This window comes from Brassica napus, chromosome A8, assembly GCF_020379485.1.
Source record: "Brassica napus cultivar Da-Ae chromosome A8, Da-Ae, whole genome shotgun sequence".
NCBI classification, from domain to species: domain Eukaryota; kingdom Viridiplantae; phylum Streptophyta; class Magnoliopsida; order Brassicales; family Brassicaceae; genus Brassica; species Brassica napus.
Window position 1 is genome coordinate 5,058,614 of NC_063441.1, and position 21,577 is coordinate 5,080,190.

Sequence of the window (21,577 nt, forward strand, 5' to 3'; positions counted from 1 at the left end):
GGTAGTATAGATATTAACCGCTCTAACTTTTAACTTGAGAGCTCGATTCCAAAAAATTAGTTCACAAATAATAGTATAGATTTTTAAATTTTATAATTGAAAAACGTGTTTTAAGATAACAACACAATATATAAGAATTATCTTATTTTTAAAAAAGTTAACATTATCAATACAAATTCATTTTTGATTATATAATTAATTATATATATAATTCATTAAGGGTATTATAGATATTAAACGCTCTAACTTTCAACGTGAGAGCTCCGTTGGTAAAAATTACTTCACAAATAATAGTATAGATAGATACATATGGATATTATACTTTTCAAAGCGCTAAATAATATTTTAAATATTTATATGATTATGTAAAAAAAACAATATTAAAAAATATTAATCAGAAATATAAGTATCTGATTATCTAAAAAAAGAGAAAGTAAAGCATAAAAATATTTAATGATTATGAAACATATACATTGAAGAATGAAAAAGATAATTGATTTGAAAATTAAATAAATAAACTTTTCTTTTGTCGGTTTTAACAGTATAGCTGATATTTCTTTCTTTTTTCCAGTAAAAATTGCATGTTTTCTTATCTTATATATTAAAACAGAAGTCATGATTTCTTTTCATGTGTGATTTTTTTAGTTTGGACCATTCCTAAAAAATATCATATTTTACATAAGTTCATTATTATATCTTTTAGTATCTTTATTATTTTATTTGAAATACAAATGAATATATTTAAAATGTTCTAACAAAATCTTTTCAAAATCTTCTTAGAATCTTTTTAAATTTACTTTCAAAAATTAGTTAGTTTTAATTTAAATTATCATAAAATATAATTAGAAATTAAAATTGAATATAGTTTTTGTTTATAAACGAAAATTTAAATAAAATGAAATTAATTAATTTCACAAATACATTTACTAATATTTTTTATAGATTTTGTTAGAAATAAATATTTATTTTTATTTTAATTTTTTCAAATTTGTTTTATAATAAAATAAAAATCATGATTTTTTGATGAGTGATATTTTTATTTGGACCATCATTTAAATTTTATATTAAATGTATATCACTAATGCTAATATACATAATATTTTTAACTACTTTAATCATAATATCATTTATATCTTTTAATTTTTTAAAAAAATAATTAAAATTCTAACAAATCTCTTGAAAAAGATTATAATACGATCTTAATTGTCATAAATTGAATATAAATATTTTCAACTAATTTTGTAATTAGTAATGAAATGTTACTAAAAGAATAAAATTATATCCTATTTTATCAATTTTATAACAATATCTATCATTTTAAAATAAAAATGTTATATTGAAGAAAATATGATAAAATTATTTAAATTGATAAGTTAGCATATTTTACTTTCATAAATATATAATATTTATGCTAAAAATATAATATATTAGTAGAACGGTTAATATTAGTAAACTATATAATACATGTATAAAAATTTAACTTATCTTAAACTTTTTAATATACAGTAATTTATTATATAAAATTAATAAACATTAAAAAATTACTAAAAAATCTAGCGATGAATTACGGATCATGATTATAATAAATTAAATACAAAATTGTTTTCATATATGTTGTTTCATGCATTAAAAATTTTAGTTTAGTAATCAAACGCAAATTCAATAAGACAAATATATAATAAGCAACATATATATATTTATGATGATTTTAATTTACAGTATAAAAACTATAAAATTATTATATTTGGCATAATTATACAAACATTTAAATATGTGAGTAATATTAAAAATATATAATAATTATGTAAAACAAATATTTATATATATAAATGTGAAAATATATACCCGCACGGTTGTGCGGGTGGAAATCTAGTTTATTATTATGTGCGATGCTACCTATATGTAAATTGTAACGACCCGGTTCACCCAAACCGGTGTGATTCATTTGTTAATTAATTGTACCAGACCATTTCTTAAACCGTGCTATATATGCATGTGTATATATCTCCTTCTTAAACCTAATAAAAAAACGCATCGTGGGTTAGAGAGAGAGCCGTCACGTTTTATCACCACCAGCGCCAATCTCTAAGGATGTGATCGGTTCATCACCGGAGTGTCAGCTTGCATTGTCGCATCACCGTGCCAGCACCATCGCGACCATTGCCGTGATCACCGGAGTTTGATCCAGCCACCATTATCAAGCCGTGTCCCACCACCGGAGTCATCATCTTCACTATCACCACCGGAGCCGTCGTCATGCCACTGTCATAATCTTGTTGCAATAGATCCATCGATATTACCATGCTTTTGTTCAATAACGTGAACAGGCGGAGACTAAGAAAGAGAGTGAAACCAGATCCGTCAGCGTCTCGACACTACCAACACCGATCAACACCATTATGAACCGTGAGCCACCTGAGTCACAGCTTCCGTCGACGGAGTCCGAGAAGCTTAAGCCGTGAGGTTAAGTACCATTGTTATTGGTCCTTGTGTTGCAAGAAAAATATATAACGTAAACCTTATTCATGCACATGCGCGCAGGATGCAATCATGCAACTTTAGCGTTACTTGTATTTCAAGTAATTAATTCTAAAGTTGGACTGAGTCTTGTTGGACGAGATCTTGGATCATTTTTGTGATTCATCTCCAATTTTGGCTAAGGTGAGGGTCTATTCCCGAACTTCTCATACACGGCTTAAGACCTTGAATAAGTATAATTTATTTCTAATATGTTCCGTCTGTCTGACATCGAGTCTGTCATTGCTTGTTTAGTTTTTAGGTTCTTTGCTTAAACCGGAAATAAGAAATCAGATGATTCAACATTGCTTGTGTGAATTAATTTGATATATTCATGTATATATATAGTATATATATATTTTGATGTGTTTGTGCCGGATACAGAGAGGTCTTTATCTGTATGTCGGGTGCCGGGTACAGAGAGGTGTTTATCTGTAGCCCGGATTGTATAGAGGTTATGGTCAGCTATAGTCGACCTGTTGATCGTAGCCTGTAGGTCGATAAATCGTCTACGGGCGTGTGTGACCGAGCACTTTTTCGAGGGTATTTTTGGCCTGTTAGTGGGCAGGTCGCTAGGACCATTGTTTGTTTCTTGGGTGCTTTAGGTACCGTGTTTGGCATGTATTAGGATAAATTATATTTATTCAGAGTGCTATGTCCGGGTCTACGGACTTCGGGATAGCATCCCATACCTCACTGAGTGACTCCCCTGTTATTCACCCCTCTTTCTTCCCCATTTCAGGTGAGACAAACGAGTATATGATATTTGGACGGAACTGGTGCTACTAGGCTTTTTATTCGGATTTTTTTATTTGGGCTTTGGGTGAGTGTAATTGGGTATATGGGCTTTTATTATACGTGATATTGTTGGTGGCACGCTGTTCTCCAGATAGGAGGTGACGGGTGTCACAATTTGGTATCAGAGCGGGGTTCCGTCCCGGGATGACGATTAGGGGATTCAGTTTTTCTACGTTTAAAGAAAAAGTATAAAAATAATTTTTATATATATATATATATATATAATTAAAAAAAATGTTTGCGAAGTTCTTTTAGCACCATTTTGTCCAGTAATTACTAACTCAATTGTCTCTTTCGATGACGATGAGTAAAGTCATCGTCATTCATCTTTCGACTAACAGGGTTCTAGCCAGATGTTCAACAGCAGATGGGTGATGTCTCAGTTCGTCAGTTTTCTCAGAAGTTATCAGTTTCTTCGGTCATGATTCCGAGATTATCCAGGAGTGGATATGTGACGTTTCTGCTTCCACCCTACTTCAAGCAATCTTGCCACGAGTTTTTGTTACTGGAGATTACATGGTGTGACGTATGAGCCATTGGTTGGCATGTGTTGTTGTGTATACAAGTTTATTGACTATATTGGAGGTATATTTGGTTTGTGAACTCGTGGAGATCGCTTTTGAATTAGGGTGCAGCGGCTTGCGTTATGTTCATATTGGAGTTACACTTGGCTTTGCTTGCCAGTTTTTGGCATTGTTGACCGTTTCAGAGGTGTGTCAGTTCGGACAGCTAACATAGGACATTGAGAGATATTGATGTACGAGTTGTACCATTTATGCATGGAGGAGTCGAGTTATTCGGAGATTCATCAGAGATGGAGCTGAGTTTATGTGATGTCATTCTTGAGAAGGATTGGATGTCATGACATCAGGTAGTGTTGATTTGCCTGAGTGGAAAGAGTTCTTATTCATGGATCCGATGAGAGGTTGTATTGTCTACATGCTACATGCTGAGGAGTTATTGGATATAGGAGTAAATGGATTTTTGGCGAACATTTTGATGGTTAAGGATGATGGACATCATGAGTTACAGGATTTTCAGATATTACAAAGTATGAGGATGTATTTGAGGCTTTAAAAGGATCACTGCCAGCTAGAGGAGACGTTCTTGCGATCGAGTTGGAGTCAAGGACGACACCGGTTTCACGATTTTCTATACCAATTAGCGCCAGCAGAGATGACCGAGTGGAAAGAGCATATGAAAGATTCATCAAACAAGGGTTTTACAAGACCAAGTACTTCATCGTGAGGAGCATCATTATTATTTGTGAAGAAGAAAGATGAGAGTTTCAGAATTTGTATCGACTACAGAGGTCTGAACAAAGTGACCAAAGGATAAGTATTGTTTCCGCGTATTGATGAGTTGTTGGATTACCTACAGGAGGTACATAGTTCTTGAAGGTTGACTTGCATCAGAATACCATCAGATTGTCATACCTGAGGAGTATCTACCGATGTGGATTTTTGTATATGTTATGGATATTATGAGTTATAATGTTATCCATTAGCTTGACGAATGCACCGTTAGCATTCGTGAAGCTTATGAGTGACATTTTTGAGAACACTTAGATAAGTGCGCAATTGTATTCATCGACTACATCCTGATTCATTCTCGGAGCAGAGAAGAGCATGCTGAGCATTTACAGATTGTGTTAGGTAAGCTTGGAAAGCATCAGTTGTTGCTAGCTGAGTAAGTGTAGTTTCTGGCAGAAAAAAAAAATAGGAAGATGTAACTACATTGTGTCTATGTCAGACTTGTTAGATGGTTAAAGCAGAACATCAATTATTTATGGGATTACTACACCATCTACTTCTTCCAGATTGGAAATGAGATATGTTGATTGTTGGTTTCCTCATTGGACTATGGAAGTCAAGTTTCATGAAGAATAATGTATGATCGATCATGGACCGTCTCGCTAAGTTAAACTCGAAAGGGCATCCTTGGGTTTTGTCCTTAGCTCACGGAAAAAAAAAAATTGAGAAAAACATCTACGGCTGGAATAGTTCATGTACAATAACAATTATCACTGGAGCATTCATATATCACTTTCGGAGGCTTTTTATGGAAGATCATTCACACACATGCTAGACCCGGGGAAGCACTAGGACGTATAGCAACCAATGGTTTAATGGACGTTGAAGCAAATAGACAATGCTCAATAACCACCTTAAGGAAGTTGATGGCTAAAAAAACAAAAAAAAATGCAGTTAATGCTCGAGAGACTTGGAAGTTTAATTGGATAATTTAGTGTACCTGAAAATGAAGACATTTCAGAGGATCTAAGACTCGAGAGCTAAGGAAGCTTAAGCCGAGATATATGAGACTGTACCTTATTGTGGAGCAGATTGGAGTTGTGGCTTATAGATTGCAGTTATCAGCAGAGTTGTCAAACTTTCACGATGAGTTCCATGTGTCAGTATTGAGGAAGGTTGTGCGAGGGCCAAAACTTATTTTACAGCAGCCACCAAGTGATCTTTAAAAAAAAAAATTGTCTACACTCATCGAGTCTGTGGAGATTACAAATCAACAAGTGGAAGCAGTTCAGAAATGATGACCATATTGATCAAAGTTGAATAAGAAAGAGATAAGATCCAAGAGGAAACTTGAGAGACCGAGTCTAAGATGAGGATTGAATATTGAAATTTTATTTTGGAAAATAAAACTAGTAGACGAGTATAGAGACTTGAATTCGAGGACGAATTCCAATTAAGTGGGGAAGAATTGTAACGACCCGGTTCACCCAAACCGGTGTGATTCATTTGTTAATTAATTGTACCAGACCATTTCTTAAACCGTGCTATATATGCATGTGTATATATCTCCTTCTCAAACCTAATAAAAAAACGCATCGTGGGTTAGAGAGAGAGCCGTCACGTTTTATCACCACCAGCGCCAATCTCTAAGGATGTGATCGGTTCATCACCGGAGTGTCAGCTTGCATTGTCGCATCACCGTGCCAGCACCATCGGGACCGTTGCCGTGATCACCGGAGTTTGATCCAGCCACCATTATCAAGCCGTGTCCCACCACCGGAGTCAGGGCCGGCTTACAAGGGGGGACAAGCGGTGCGACCGCCCCGGGTCCGAGCCCGTGTCCCCCCGTGTAATGATAAATAAGGGGCCCAATTTTTTATAAATCTATATTTTTATATATAAAAAAATTATAAATATAATAAATAAAATTGAAAAGGGCCCAAAATTATTTGATATGTATATAGTTTTATTTTCATTACAAAATATAAAAAATATTATTGATTAAATTTTTAAAATATTTTAAACATTATCTTTATATATATTTTAGAGAGTAAAATTTTTTTTTTTGCCCTAGGGCCCCTATCAGTGTTGAGCCGGCCCTGACCGGAGTCATCATCTTCACTATCAACACCGGAGCCGTCGTCATGCCACTGTCATAATCTTGTTGCAATAGATCCATCGATATTACCATGCTTTTGTTCAATAACGTGAACAGGCGGAGACTAAGAAAGAGAGTGAAACCAGATCCATCAGCGTCTCGACACTACCAACACCGATCAACACCATTATGAACCGTGAGCCACCTGAGTCACAGCTTCCGTCGACGGAGTCCGAGAAGCTTAAGCCGTGAGGTTAAGTACCATTGTTATTGGTCCTTGTGTTGCAAGAAAAATATATAACGTAAACCTTATTCATGCACATGCGCGCAGGATGCAATCATGCAACTTTAGTGTTACTTGTATTTCAAGTAATTAATTCTAAAGTTGGACTGAGTCTTGTTGGACGAGATCTTGGATCATTTTTGTGATTCATCTCCAATTTTGGCTAAGGTGAGGGTCTATTCCCGAACTTCTCATACACGGCTTAGGACCTTGAATAACTATAATTTATTTCTAATATGTTCCGTCTGTCTGAAATCGAGTCTGAATTAATTACTTGATCGCTAGGTCAAATGACTCGGCGACATTCTCGTTAGATCTTACTCCTCCGACCAGGCTACGATCAACAGGTCGACTATAGCTGACCGTAACCTCTATACAATCCGGGCTACAGATAAACACCTCTCTGTACCCGGCACCCGACATACAGATAAAGACCTCTCTGTATCCGGCACAAACACATCAAAATATATATATACTATATATATACATGAATATATCAAATTAATTCACACAAGCAACGTTGAATCATCTGATTTCTTGAATTTGTAGTCAACCTTTGTAATATATCACAATCACTAATTGTATAACAGATCTTCGTATTACTTAGATTTAGACATCTTAGAATCCCTTCCATTTTATTTCTATGCAAACATTAGGAGCACCACAGAACACCCCATGGTTAAAGTATAAGTTTGTCAAATTGTCTTTGCAGATAATAGAAGTCAATAACCTTGGCTTCCATACAAAACACAGAAAGGATAAAATTTATTCATTTAATAAACTTCTAGCCCTAATTAATGCTTGTAAATCCTAATCATGTGAGCTCCAACAATTCCCACCTAATGACAAAGCCCATAATAAATATGAGAGCACCCCCATTTATGGGGAAAGTTTACACAGAAATCAAGAAAATAATAATAAAATAACTCAATCACATGAATTTTTCTCTCCTAAAGCTCTCTTGGCTGAACCCCTCTCTTCTAAAGTTCATCATTGTAGCGCGGATCCCATGTGTCGTGGCGGCCCACGATTGGTCTAGAAAAATCAAAAAGAAAAAAAAAATTAATAATAAAAAATTGAAAAAATGAATCCCAAGAGAAGGTTCATTGAGCAGGGTCAAACTTACAAAGAACAGTAACTGTATATTTAGCCATCACCCACACGTCTTGACTGCACAAAAAATCATTATTATCACCAATCATCTCACGTATGCTACTACTGCTGAAAATACCTAGGAGAATCCGAGAATCTATACAACAATCAAACTGAAAATACAAACTCATTGATATTCAAATGAATTCATTGTCTGGTTCCCCGGCCTGTTTTAAACTGGAAACAACATAACACATGTGCAAGCACCACTTGCTTTTTGTACAACGATGGCAAAAGTATTAGTAAACAGAATAGCATAGCACATAACACATGTGCAAGCACCACATGCTTTTGTACAACGATGGCAAAAGTATTAGTAAACAGAATAGCATAGCCCACACATCAAAATAATTAGCTCAATCTATCTTCTTTAATCTGAAACTGATAGACAATGATCCATTCTGTAGCCATCAGGGACACTCCCCAGAAGTTGAGCCGATTCTGCAGTCCCCTTGACCCCTTCTTCACACTTACCCATAGCAATCATTCTACACCAAATCTCCTTTCCACAACCACCATGTTCTTTCCACAAAAGCGCCACCTTTCCATAGTATTCCGCCATCCCAACGGATCGAACCTTTTTGACATCACTCAAACCATTCACCACTCTCCATACCCTCAGCTCAGTGTCATACCACATCAGCCCGAACCTAGCGTAATAAACGTAGAGCACATTCTCCATCCCACAAACACCCGTTTTCCACCACTTATCCTTAGGCAAAGCAAAACTCTGGCAAGAACCATCCCAAGGATCGTAGCAAACAGCGTAGGCTCCAACGAGCATTAACGCACACACCTTCCAGTCTAATGACACCGTGGCAGACGCGTGCCACGTCTTTTCTTCCTTAGGGATCGGCGCTGGCTCCCAAGTTTCCGTCGCTAGGTCAAATGACTCGGCGACATTCTCGTTAGATCTTACTCCTCCGACCACGTATAGCTTGCGCCCGACTACTCCCACGCTTTTGTACGTTCGGTTCGCGTTCATGGTTGGTCCTCGTCGAAGCTCGTCGGTTCGAGAATCAAAGACCCAAAAGCTTGGCGACTGAAAGAACGGGCCGCAGATAAAGAAAATCTCCGGACCGTGAGCGACGATCGAGGGCATGCGGTGGTAATGGTTAGGAAGCGCGGGGTTGACGGAGACGACGAACTGGTTCTCGCTCGGATTGTTCTCCGCTCTGCGCAGAGTGTACCAACGCGGGTTCTGGGCGCGATCGTTTTTGTTCCTGAAGGAGATGTAGAGGGAATCTTTGCGGAGGAGAGAGCGAATCTTGTGAATCTCCGGCGACTGAACAAGATAAGTGAAGTTCTTGGAGACGCAAGCGAGGAGTGGGTATTTGCATTTCGGCACGCGGGCTAAGACTTGCCACGCTATGTCGTTAGGCAGTGAGGAAAACTGTGACGGCGACATCGGTTTGTTGATCTTCCGCGGTGGCTCTCGTCGGCGTCAGAGGCGGCGAACGAAAGACGTCAAATTGTAGTCAGTTAGCAATACTCTTTTATCTTTCTTTCTTTGTATCGTTAATACTCTATTTATATACGACGAAATTAGGATATAGGTTATCAGTTTTCCGTTAAAATTTTCTATAATATATTTTTATATATTTTCTTGTAGTCTTTTTTGGTCAACGAGATAAATGTTTATCATATTTTCTTGTAGACTATTGACAAACTACGAAAAAATACTATATATAAAAGGAGTTTTTGCCAAAACTAACCCACAACTTGATTTTAATCCCAAACTTATACCCAAACTTGAATCAAATGCAAAACTAACCTAAAAGTCTAGTGAAATTACAGCTCAGCCCCTTGTGACCAAACAAAAAAAACAGAAGCCATTTTTACGAATATAGCCCCAGTAAATCGTCTGAGTCGTCTGAGATGTTGGAAGTCGTCTGGACGACTGAAGTGTAAGTCGTCTGGTACCAATTTATTTTAAAAATAATTTATAAATCTTGTAAAAAAATATTTTGATGCGTAAAAAATAAAAATCAAGTAATATAAACAGTTTTAACTAATATAAATTAAGATATGATAAAATTGATTTGTTTTGAAGATAGATGAGTGAAAGTAGTGAATCATGAAATACTTTGGTTTAGGAGTTTGGCAAACATATGTTGTAGTATTGTATGTATTGTTAGGGTTAGATTTTGGAAAACTAAAATATTTTTTTCAAAAATTAGTTTTCACCTATATGTGTTTATTTTTGTGTATAGTAAACACTTTTCAAGTTTGATTTGGTTTTATGAAGTGTTTAATTAGATAATTAAGTTTAGGGGTTATGTTTAGGGTGTGGACGACTTATATTTCAGTCGTCTGTTGAATAATCTACCCGGACGACGTATATTTCAGTCGTCCAGACGACTTACTTGTAAGTCGTCTGGGAAGTCTTCTATTTTAGTTTCCCGCTAAAAATATTTAATTTCCCGCTAAAAATATTAAACTCTTCTGGACGACTTACATGTAAGTCGTCTGTTTTAATTTCTTCACCAGACGACTGAAATGTAAGTCGTCCAGGAAGTCGTCTGAGTCAAAAATATTTAATCTAATTGGATTTTTTGTCTCCCTATAAAAAGAAAAATTTACACATTCTCTCTCCTCCTCTCAAATGGCTGCAACAAAAATGTAATGTTCATCATTCTAAAACTCTCCAACCTCTCTCTAATCTCTTTGACTTGAAAACACCAAACTTTATATGAATTTTTCAGTTTTGTCTCATGTATTTCTTACTAATCTATCTCTTTTGCAGGTTTTTAATCAAATGGTACTCATCTTCCACTAATTTAGAGGTAGATCTATTAATTTTAGATATGTATTTTTGTGTGTTCTATAAATGTAGATTTATCTAATCTTCCACTCATTTTCTCTATTTTTAAGTCATTTGAACGTTTTTGGATATGCAGGTTTTTCAGATCTGGATTTGATGTGCAGGTTTTTCAGATCTGGAAGACTTCTCGGACGACTTACCTGTTAGTCGTCTGGAAGTCGTCTGGAAGTCGTCTGGACTTCTTGGAAGTCTTCTGACAAAGTCGTCTAGACTTCCAGGAAGTCGTCGGGACTTCCAGGAAGTCGTATGGACTTCCAGGAAGTCGTCTGGACTTCCAGGAAGTCGTCTGGACTTCTAGGAAGTCGTCTGGATTTTTCTGAGCGTTTTGGTAAGTTCTTATGTCTGATTTTTCTTCATTTGGTAACTTCTTGTTGTATAAAGTTCTTACTTTTTTCCCAAACTAAAACTCTCCAAACCCACTCTAATCTCTTTGACTTGAAAACACCAAACTTTATATGAATTTTTCAATTTTGTCTCATGTCTTTGTTACTAATCTATTTTTTTTTTGCAGGTTTTTAATTAGATGGTACTCATCTTCCACTAATTTAAAGGTAGATCTTTTATTTTTAGATATGTAATTTTGTGTGTTCTGTAAATGTAGATTTATCTAATCTTCCATTCATTTTTTCTGTTTTTAAGCCATTTGAACGTTTTTGAATATGCAGGTTTTCCAGATCTGGATTTAATATGCAGGTTTTTCAGATCTGGAAGACTTCTGGGACGACTTACTTGTTAGTCGTCTGGAAGTCGTCTGGAAGTCGTATGGACTTCCTAAAAGTCGTCTGGACTTCCTGTAAAGTCGTCTGGAAGTCGTCTGAACTTCCTAAAAGTCTTCTGGCAAAGTCGTCTGAACTTCCTGGAAGTCGTCTGGACTTCCTAGAAGTCGTCTGGACTTCTTAAAAGTTGTCTGGTCTTGTCTACTCAAGTGGAATCCAAGCTTGTCTTTGTAGATGAATGATCTATAATAGTTTTGTTTGTGGTCTGTTTTGTGAATTGCATGTATACTCTTTTAGTTGTGATTTTTTTGTAAAATCAGTAATAATGTTTTCCAAGATGTATTAAATGTGCTAACAATGTGTTTACACATTTACAAATCAATGAAATAATAGACTTCAGTAGCCTTTTTCTTATCTTTGGATCTCTCATATGCAATAATAAACTCCAATGGCCTTTTTCTCATCTTAATAAACAAGAATGTTGGTAAGAGATGGAAACAAATAATAGTAACTAGTCAAAACATATCATATTTTTTATAAGTTTGCATTGAAAAACTTAGTCAAATTTAGTAAAACTAAGGGAGAGAACATATTTTGTAAATATGAGTTTTACATATCTTGAAGTTACTTATCACTCTTAAAAATACAAGTTATTCAAAAACTAACGTAGAAGACTTAAAAACTAGTGGAGAAGACGCGGACGACTTCAATCTAAGTTGTCTAGACGACTAAACTATATGTCGTCTGGTCAACGCAGAGGTTATTTTTGCAATTGACTTTGAAATCTGTTATTTCGGACGACTGAAAGTTAAGTCGTCTACTATTGTTTGGTTAAAAAAAAAACTCCAAAAAAGCTAGACGACTTACATTTCAGTCGTCAGAGGTTAGTTTTGCATTTGACTGGATTATTTCAAAAGTTTGACTTTTTGGACGACTTACATTTCAGTCGTCTAGTGAAAATTAAAATAATAATATTTTTTTAAAAGTAGACGACTTACAGTTAAGTCGTCATAGGTTAGTTTTGCAATTGAAAAAAAAAACTTCAAGATTTAATTATATACAGACGACTTATAATTCAGTCGTCCACGAGACGACTGAAATGTAAGTCGTCCAGGATTTACGAGGTTTGACCAGAATCTCGGAAAAAAGTCCTAGACGACTTACAATTAAGTCGTCTGGTGGACGACTGAATTATAAGTCGTCTGTGTATAATTAAATCTTGAAGTTTTTTTTTTCAATTGCAAAACTAACCTACGACTACTTAATTGTAAGTCGTTTACTTTAAAAAAAATATTATTATTTTAATTTTCGCCAGACGACTGAAATGTAAGTCGTCTGGGGAAGTCAAACTTCTGAAATTATACAGTCAAATGCAAAACTAACCTATGACGACTGAAATGTAAGTCGTCTAGGTTCTTTGGAATTTTTTTTGAAACCAAACAATAGTAGACGACTTAACTTTCAGTCGTCTCAGGTTACAGATTTCAAAGTCAATTGCAAAAATAACCTCTGCGTTGACCAGACGACTTCCAAGTAAGTCGTCTACAGCCAGACGACTGAAAGGTAAGTCATCTACAGCAGACGACTTCCCAAGTAAGTCGTCTGACGAACAGATCTGGAAAAAAACTCGATGTCATACCTTAAATTGGTGAGATAAGTTCCTTAGCATACATAAGGCTTCTCCAAGCACACATAATCACAAACGAAAGTCACCCACCCATAATCGTTAGCTTCTATGACTTTATGAACCATAAAAATTTTAGAATCAAAATCTTAAGTTTTTTTAGCTCATTGTGGAGAGAAAGTGAGAGATATGTTGTGTTTAGTTCACAAGAATGGAAAAAGAAGAAGGGTAAATCGATTTTGGGAGCATTAAGAGCTTCAAATTGGTTGTTCATGGTGGTTGTGGTATTGATGACAATGGCAATCTTGTAATTACTTGAGGATGATGAGGGTGAGAGAGTAAAAATGTCATTTTCGAAAAGAAAAAAAATAAAAAAAAATTGATGGCATTTTCGTAAATTATATGAACTTGTGGGGTGAATAGGGCAAAACCAATTTTCAAAAAAAAGAGAGGTTAGTTTTGTGTTTGACTTTAAGTTGTAGGTCAATTTTGCAAAAATCCCTATATAAAATGCACAATAACAGTAGCAGAGCTAGCCACAGTATTTACCAGGGTTAATTTCAATTTATGATAAATATAAAATTGTTGAAACACATTAAATATAATAAATTTATTAATTATTAAATATTAAAATAGTTACTTGTAGAGATACGTATGGATATTATCATTTTTCTAACACTAAATAGTATTTAAATATTTATATGATTATGTAAAAAAGAAAAATAATATTTAATGATTATGAAACATATACATTGAAGATTGAAAAAAAGATAATTGATTTGAAAATTAAATACATAAATTTTAGGTTTTAACAGTATAGCTGATATTTCTTCTTCTTTTTTCGAGTACAAAATTGCATCTTTTCTTATTTATTTATTAAATATACGATGCTACCTATATGCTAGATAAAAATATCTATTAATTAATTTCATTTGTTAGAGATTAGATTAGGTCGCTATTCAGAGCTTATTAAATAATGACATCCGTCATCGGTCCAATCATTCTATTAATTGAGAATAAGATTAATTAACCTAGCAAATGTAACCTAGAAAATGTGACGTATTGGTCAAATATCATTTCTACCTACAACAATTCTGTTAATTGTACTTGTGATTAGAAAAAATAAATTTATTTAAATACAACATAAATATTAGCATAGTAAATATAACCTATTACGCATTTCAAATTTATTTGTAAAGTATTATAGGATAGTCAAATCACTTGACTATTATCATACATGAATTTAATTTTTTCTATTATAATATAATTAACAAACACCTTGTACTTCAATATGATTATATATAGTTTAACTATGTTCTAATAATATATATAATAAGTATATGAATAATATAATTTTGTGTTAAATTAATTAACCAATAAATTTATCTTGTAAAATTTAATATTATCATATACTTACAATTGTCAACGGTAGAAGTGGTGTTCCGAATGATATGCGAGTTCCTATTTTTCAAACCTCTTTCTTGTTCTTGATTCGATGTTTATTTAAGGACATGTAAAATTTAATATTATCAAACCTGTTTCTAACCTTTGTTTTGAATCTTTTATCAAATTCAAAATGCGCCTTATAAAGTATTTTAGTCCTTTATCAGTTATTTTAGGGTTAGGTCAATTCGGAACAAAAAGAATCGAACTGACTGCAAACGAACAATTAAAGATGCAAAATTGTGCAAATATCAAAAGTTTAACTTACGGAAAAGACTTCCCACCGGATAGAGCTTATTTTCACAAGAGAAATTGAGTTTTACTTTCAAGTGCAATTTCTTTGAGATCAATTCAACAGTTTGATTAAAAGTTATATGTGTTATACTGAAATCTGATATGTCTGTCATTTCAATGAAAGAAAAAAGAACAGTTGTTTTCAGCAATTTTTAAGTTAAACTTTGTTTTACATCTTTTTGAGGTACAAATTTATACTCAACCTTTCTATTATATCATAATCACTAATAGTATAACAACGTACTAATTAGATTTAGACATGAGAAATTGCCACTAATACCACTTTCATAATACCACTTTTCAATTTTACACTTTTCAAATTTACCATTAAAATTTTAATGGCTAAAGTACCATTATACCCTTCATTTCATAGATTTAACCTAGATCTATTTTTCTTCCTAATCTCTGTCACGACGATTCGCCGATCTCCGGCGAACTCCACAATTTCCAGAAAACTTGGTGATCTACCGTGAACTCGGCGATCCCCGGCGAACTCTGGTTACCTCCAGCGAATTCGGCGAGATAACAACCAGAATTTTATTTAAACAGCCGTCAAAATGGTGCTTCTTCGACAACACTGTGTGAGACTCTGAGCAAGACTTAGAGAGCGATAGTCATGGAGATTAGCGAGGAAGAAGAGGACTTCACATCTATTGAAACCATACCTCTTTAGTCAAAGAACGATTCCGTTATCAGTCTCTCACCGAAAAAAGTTCATTCTTTCTCTCTTTTTCTTTTTTTTGTCTCGCTACATTCACTCTCCCAACGTTCAAGAAGATCAGAGTGATCCCATCCGTCCATCAAGCTGAAGGTTATCATGTATCCTCCAAACGGCACCACCTGCATCTTCAAGATCTGAATTCAACAAGAAGGCTTCTCAGATCAGTATACATATTCACAAAACGTCTCAGAAGACCGCGAGGCTCTCTAAATGTATGGTTCAGACTTTGATTTATTCTTTCATTCTTCGAATAGTGTAATTAGTCTTTAGGATATGTTTCGATTCTTACGAGATTGAGAGATCGTTTCTTATATCTGCCTTGTAATGAATGAAGATGGAAATGATGCCAGAGACATTGTAGTGACTGCAATTGAAACTTTTGTTGAATCGCAGTAGAATTAGGCTTTAGGATGTTTGGATCTAATGAGATTGAGACATTGTTTCTAATAGCTGTCTTGCAATGAATGAAACTTGCAATGATTCCTGAAAACATTGTTTCTAATAGCTGTTGATGAATTGTAGTGGAAATAATCTTTAGGATCTGTTTGATTTCTTTGACCAAAAAAACAAAAAAGGATCTGTTTGATTTCTACCAAAACTGAGACAGTTTTCGAGAACTATCTTGTAAGGGAAGAAGCTTGCAATGATTCTAGAATACATTGTTGTGATTGCAACTGAAGTTAGTCTTACTTCTGACATTAGCTGGTTATCACAGTGGCAAAAGAATCGTCCATTTTCAATCACCGGCTGTCTATATACGGGAGCTAACAGTGTTGATCAGGAATATATCACGGGGCTGAAGATGGCTCTCTCTGATCTGCAGACCCTTCAGAACATGGAGATCGCTGATGGGAGCTATTCACATGACAAATTTGGCCACTACAGAGCTGTTTGTGATGACTTGAAAACCAGACTTATGGGAGCTACAAAGCAGTTTGATCAAGATGTTCCTACTGTGATGGTCCAATGACATAACCAACAAGATTTGCCATCTGCAAATTGAGAAACTTTATAAATACTTTTATAAAGATTTACTTATAATCTTTGTAAGAATTTATAAATGATCTATAAACTCTTCTAACTGATTTATAAATTTATTTATAAACTCTTATAAATTGTGTTATCAAGATTATTAAATTCTTATAATCTTTGGAATAAACCCTTATAAATAGATTTATAAACTCTTATAAATAGATTTATAAAACTTGTAAATTAATTTATAAACACTTATAAATAAATGTATAAACTCTTATAAGTAGCTTATAAGTTCTTGTAAATAGTTTTATAAACCATTTTAAATAGTTTTATAAACCTTTATAAATAGTTATATAAATATTTATATGTGTTTTATAAACTTTATAGATGGTTGATACAAGGTTTTATAAGCTATTATAAAATTTATAAATGGTTCATAAATGATATTCCCTTTAATTCCATATTCCTCATTTAGACCCATAATTTATATATATATTCTTATAGATGTTTTATTATCTCTTATAAGCAAGTTTATAATTTTGCAAAAAAATTTCACAAACCCTTATAAATGATTTATTAGCCTTTATAAAATGTTTTAAGAGCCTTCATATATGAATTACCTTTTGAAATTCTTCAAATCCTGGTAACTGATTTTATAAACGCTTATAAATAATTTTAAATATTCTTTTTTTCTCTTTCAACAATTTTAAATATTCTTATAAATGATTTATAGACCCTTATAAAAAGTTTTAATACATTCTCATAAATGAATTATAATCCCTTAAAACTAGTTAATAATCCCATAAATATTCTTATAAATGATTTATAGACCCTTATAAAAAGTTTTAATAAATGATTTATAGACCCTTATAAATAGTTTATATATATTCATAAATATTTTATAAACCCTTATAAATATTTTATAAGTATTTATAAAGATTTATAAATTTTCATAAATGATTTACAAACATTTATAAATTATTTATATAATCCTTATAAAGCCTTGTAGAAAACTAAGTTCAAGTTATTTTATACATATCCTTATAGACTGTCTTTATAAACTCTTATAAATGAATTATACTTTAATAAGAAATTTAGAAAGCTTTCCAGATATACTCGTTCTCTTTTTGATCAAACCAAATTTTATAAATAAAACTCAAGCTCTATCAATGGAGACATTGTTTAGCAAACATAATAACACAGCCAAAATGACAAAAGGAAACTGTTGCATCAAAGGCTAAGCAGATAACATAAACACAGATAAAGGCAAACAAAACACTTAAGCAACTTAAAATTGAAACATCACAAAATGCTAATTGGTGAGATGAAGCCACGGGAATCAGAGGAGACACTCGGTGAACTGCTACCCGAACATGCTGCAGTAATAAAGGCATAAAGAGCAGCAAGAAACTTGGCTACAAAGGTGATCATACACCATTTTGATGAGCCTTGAAATTGTGAGGAAATCCTCAGCCACAAAGGGGTGTGAAGTTGCAAGAACATTATAAGCATCAGAAGAGAGCACACTGGAAACAATTCTCTAGGCAAGTGCTATCCATTGGAATGTGATTAGCAACTATGTACAGATGACAAAATCAATGATGTTCTTTGCTGTACGTTTATTCTGAAATGGCAAGGAAAACATTATAATCAGCATCATAAGGCATATATTTGGATATTTCCTTCAATAATCAAGAACCAACAATCTATAGCAAGCTAAAGGCATCATACTAAACCATATGTCCAAGCACTACAAAATATTATCCAATCTACCATTTCCTTGCTATCCTCTACCCTTCAACATGATCATAAGGAACCTCATCAACTAAACGATCCCAATTCGTATACTAACACCAATAAAACCAACCAAATCACCCTAAGGTACCTGAATCTTATCGGAAAGGTAAGAAGGATCCGGAAAATCCGTAACCATAAGGCCTAGGTCACCACCGCTTCCACCACCTCCCATCTCGAGAAAATCCGTAACCATAAGGCCTAGGTCACTTTCACCATCGAGGCTAGAATCTCTCCCTCATTCTTCCCACCACTCCTCTGCCGGAACAACCCTCAAGTCCATCCCCATCGTAACCTAAAGCAAATCAAGGCCATACATAGAAGATGAAAGATCATACTCAAAGGAGACTGTCACAAGATTTGATTCCACCATGACAGATCCCAAATCCGGCGGATCTGGTGGTTCGGGAGGGTCTGGAGACATCAAACCAAGAGAATTACCACGTGCAACTGAGGGATTCTTCAAACTTAGGTGAACGCCATGGTTGAGCTGAGCTGTCTGAGTCGTCGGTGCAGAAGAAGAAAGCAGGAAGGACACCATCGGGATTTGCTGAAGACGCGTCATCGCGGGAGCTGGAGGGAGGATTCATCGGAGCTGAGAGATAAGAGGAGAGAGAACACTGTTCAGGAGGAAGGAGCAGCAGCGCCGCCTCTTGAATACGGCGACGGCGAGACTCGATGAAGATGGCACCGAAGCTTGACGAAGAAGACGAGATTGGAAAAATCAGAGATAAATTGAAAAAGGTTAGTTTAGTCATTTGGCCATTAATGATTTAGGTATTTATGAAAATGTTTCTAGAGTGATGGTAAAGTTGAATTATGGTATCAAACAAAGTGTAAAAGTAAAATTTCCCCTTTAGACATCTGAGAATCCCTTCGATTTTATTTCAATTCTTTAAATCTTGGATATTTCAGTACTAGAGGTATAAATACACATTTGGAGATTTATTTCTTTGGATCGGCCGTATAACTTGTTTGAGATTCGGTCTTTACCCGAATACATATCGGATACCATTCATATTAGTTATATTTATCCAAAAGTAGCCACTGATAATGTTGGGTTCGGGTATTTATTATTCAAAAACTAGAGATTTTTTCCGCGCTTCGCGCGGATTGTGTCTTATAAATTTATTTTATTTATAATATTATTTGTCGGTTTTTTTCTTTTACATTAACTTCTTGTTTTTCCAATGTTAGTTTTTCTTAATTTAAATTTATATGTTTATAATTTTTCATTTTTCTTGTTGTATATGGAGAATTATATTTTTCATTGATGGTTTTTTGTATGTGATATAAACTTTTTGAAATTTTAAAATAATGTTATATATAGTACGATTAACACATTAAAGAAGAGAAACATATTCAGGCACATTTTACACATGTTTTATATGAATAATTTTAAACATTATATATGTATATATTATAAGTTTGAAACATGTAAATGCTTTCTAAAGCTAAATACTTGTTCTGAGTTTACATAACTTATCAAAAGTTTTATCTCTTTTTAAATTCAAATCACAGAAAAAAATATCAAAAAGTCAGTATAGATTGGGGTTTTTGGGCTTTTAAATCAACACTGAAAAATTACATGAATCAGATAACAACAGTTTTATAAACAACTGGATAAAATTTGACCGAACCAAAGATTTTCACACAATATGTTCTTTCATCTTCAAATTGCGAAGAGCCTATAGGCACAAGAAAAAAAAATCATAATTTTTGTTTTCACTTATATAACATTTCTTCTCCTTTACACATGGAATTTATTACACTGCTATAAGCAATGGAGAACTCTATTCATATAAGATTCACATCTATGCATTTTGACAAGGAAGAAGTTTAGCCATCTTAAGTTTCGGAATGGACCAACTTCAGTCATATACACTATATTTCTCTATGATTCAAATCTTACAATTTTAATATATGTGCAGATTTTTATGTGAAAAAGCACGCACGCCATCTATCATTCAACCTATTACTTTTTCCAAAGTAAACACTATAATCCTCGTTTGGTTAGCTCCACAAACTAATCTCTTTGGATCAGTTTACTAAAAAATATGGATACTAATGTCAGAAAAGAATATAAACACTATCAACAACAAATATTGGCACAAGACTATTTAGTTCAAGGAACATATTCCACGTAATGCGTTTATATCATGGCTGGCTTTGCGGAGAAAACTGCCAACCAAGGATCGCTTGAGCCGTTGGAGGTTAAATGTCTCAGGAACGTGCATCTTTTGTAATCTGGAAATAGAGACTCACCATCATCTCTGCTTTGAGTGCTCTTTCTCTCGCTTGATATGGGAGCCTTTTGCTGCTGAAATTTGGATTTCTCCTCCGGCTGATCTACACTCTATTGCAGCCTGGATCAATCAACCTCGCGTCAACGCAGATGCGCATGCTACTCCAGTCATCAAGCTCTACTTTCAGTCAGCCATCTACCTGTTGTGGAAAGAGCGTAATGCTCGTGTGTTCACAGCTGTCTCCTCACCTTCATCAGTCATCCTTGCCTCTCTCGACCGTATGATGCGTGACCGTCTCCTCTCTTACCCGGCAAGTTCTTCTTTCTCCTCTTCTCTACTTCTTTTTATCTTTCTTGTATAAGACCTCCTTAATGCTTTTTTTACCTTGAGTTATTGTTGGTTGTTTTTGTTTCCTTGCTGTAATAAGTTGTTTAAAAACAACAGTGTAACCTTTCAGAAAATGATAATCTTAACATCTTACAAAAAAAAACCAACAAATATTAACTTATTTATGTGAATATATATTTTATTTTAAATCATTATAGTGGACGAAGAAAGCACCATAATTTGTACAACAAATTTTCTTAGATTCATCTCATCATACTCACCATTTTACCATTTTAATTACATAATTTTACATGAGCTTCTTCATCCTTCCTGGTTATTTTCTCTTTATTTATAGCTACAATATAAAGTTATGAACTATATATATTATAAATTAATAATTTATTTACCCTTAAAGTCTAATGATTAAAAAAATAGAACATAATTCAATATAGATATATGATTCTATTAATAAATTAGCAGTTACAAATTTGAAATTTCTAGAAATATCAAAA

At 33.9% G+C, this 21,577-nt stretch overlaps 1 protein-coding gene and 1 long non-coding RNA gene across 2 annotated transcripts; both read right to left on the reverse strand.

Annotated features, from left to right (window-relative positions):
- Nucleotides 1-1,767: 1,767 nt before the first annotated feature.
- On the reverse strand, nucleotides 1,768-9,889 carry LOC106449990 (F-box/kelch-repeat protein At2g44700-like). The gene has a single exon (XM_013891646.3). It carries the CDS (start codon nucleotides 9,507-9,509, stop codon nucleotides 8,472-8,474), a length of 1,038 nt encoding a protein of 345 aa, XP_013747100.2. The 5' UTR covers nucleotides 9,510-9,889; the 3' UTR covers nucleotides 1,768-8,471.
- An 8,120-nt stretch (nucleotides 9,890-18,009) lies between these two features.
- Nucleotides 18,010-20,808, reverse strand: LOC125577026. Its single transcript, XR_007315352.1, has 3 exons — nucleotides 18,934-20,808; nucleotides 18,584-18,787; nucleotides 18,010-18,322 (listed from the first exon to the last, which is right to left on the reverse strand). It is a non-coding gene; the product is annotated as an uncharacterized LOC125577026 (long non-coding RNA).
- Nucleotides 20,809-21,577: the final 769 nt, after the last annotated feature.